Below are 1,085 nucleotides of genomic sequence, written 5' to 3'. Positions count from 1 at the left end.
AGTCAAGCAGAAGCTGGAGAAGGAGAAGAGTGAGCTGAAGATGGAGATTGATGACTTGGCCAGCAACATGGAGTCTGTCTCCAAAGCCAAGGTACAGCATCAAATTATAGGCTTGTTGCTCCATTGGAATTCTGTGGAGTTCACATTCTTAAGGAGAATGTGAACTGCTAATTCTCTTTCTGTATGCTGATACATAGGCAAGCCTGGAGAAGACATGCCGAGCACTGGAAGATCAGCTGAGTGAGATTAAGACAAAAGAAGAGGAGCATCAACGGATGATCAATGATATTAATGCTCAAAGAGCTCGTCTGCAGACAGAATCAGGTGAGACTTTCACATTTCTGATATGTCACTGAACAGTGTCAGAGAGTTGAATCTGTTCTGTTTAAAGTAGAGGAGACAGAGAGGATCTCATCAATGCCTATGAATATATGAAAGGAGGGAGAAAAGGAGAGTCAGGCTCTCTTCAGTAGTACCCATTGCCAGGATAAGAGGTATTGCACACAAACTGGAGCATACCAAGCTCCATCTAAACATCATGAACATTTTTTTACTGTGCAGGTGATGGAGCACAGGTACAGGCTGTGCAAAGAGACTGTAGAATTTTCCTTTTTGGAGATTCTTGAAAGCCACCAGGATAGAGTACTGAGCAATTTGATCTAGGGGGCTCTCTTCAAGATGGGGATAGACCACACGACCTCTGAAAGTCCCTTACGACCTTAATCATCCTGTGTTTCTGTGATTAACTTAGTGTAGAATTTACCTTTCTGGCCACAAGACCTGTCCAACACAATTGTCTCTCCTATAAGGAGAAATGTATGAATTAATATTATAAGCTTTTGAAAGCTCTGCCAAATATATTGTCTTAAAGCCCTAACTGTTCACAACACTGTCATCAGTGGCAATTAAAGGCCTGTGTATCTGCAAACTCTCCCAGGTGAATTTTCACGCCAGGTGGAGGAGAAAGATGCTCTGATTTCTCAGCTGTCTCGAGGCAAACAGGCATTCACCCAACAGATTGAGGAGCTCAAGAGGCACTTAGAGGAGGAGATAAAGGTGAGGAGGTTTTCCAGTATTCTGTCTTA

At 42.9% G+C, this 1,085-nt stretch overlaps 1 protein-coding gene across 1 annotated transcript in view; it reads left to right on the top strand.

The window, feature by feature from the left end:
• LOC110390916 (myosin-7-like) overlaps positions 1-1,085 on the top strand; it is a gene marked incomplete at its 5' end in the record, with an annotated part of 26,218 nt that overhangs the window by 20,472 nt on the left and 4,661 nt on the right. Inside the window, 3 exons of the mRNA XM_021382497.1 lie at positions 3-91; positions 198-324; positions 938-1,056. Coding sequence (XP_021238172.1) covers positions 3-91; positions 198-324; positions 938-1,056 — 335 coding nt within the window. The remainder of the gene's footprint in view (positions 1-2; positions 92-197; positions 325-937; positions 1,057-1,085) is intronic.

Source organism: Numida meleagris, unplaced genomic scaffold (genome assembly GCF_002078875.1).
Source record: "Numida meleagris isolate 19003 breed g44 Domestic line unplaced genomic scaffold, NumMel1.0 unplaced_Scaffold249, whole genome shotgun sequence".
Classification (NCBI taxonomy): domain Eukaryota; kingdom Metazoa; phylum Chordata; class Aves; order Galliformes; family Numididae; genus Numida; species Numida meleagris.
Note: the sequence above shows the minus strand (reverse complement) of the source record. Positions and strands in the feature narration are given on the sequence as shown.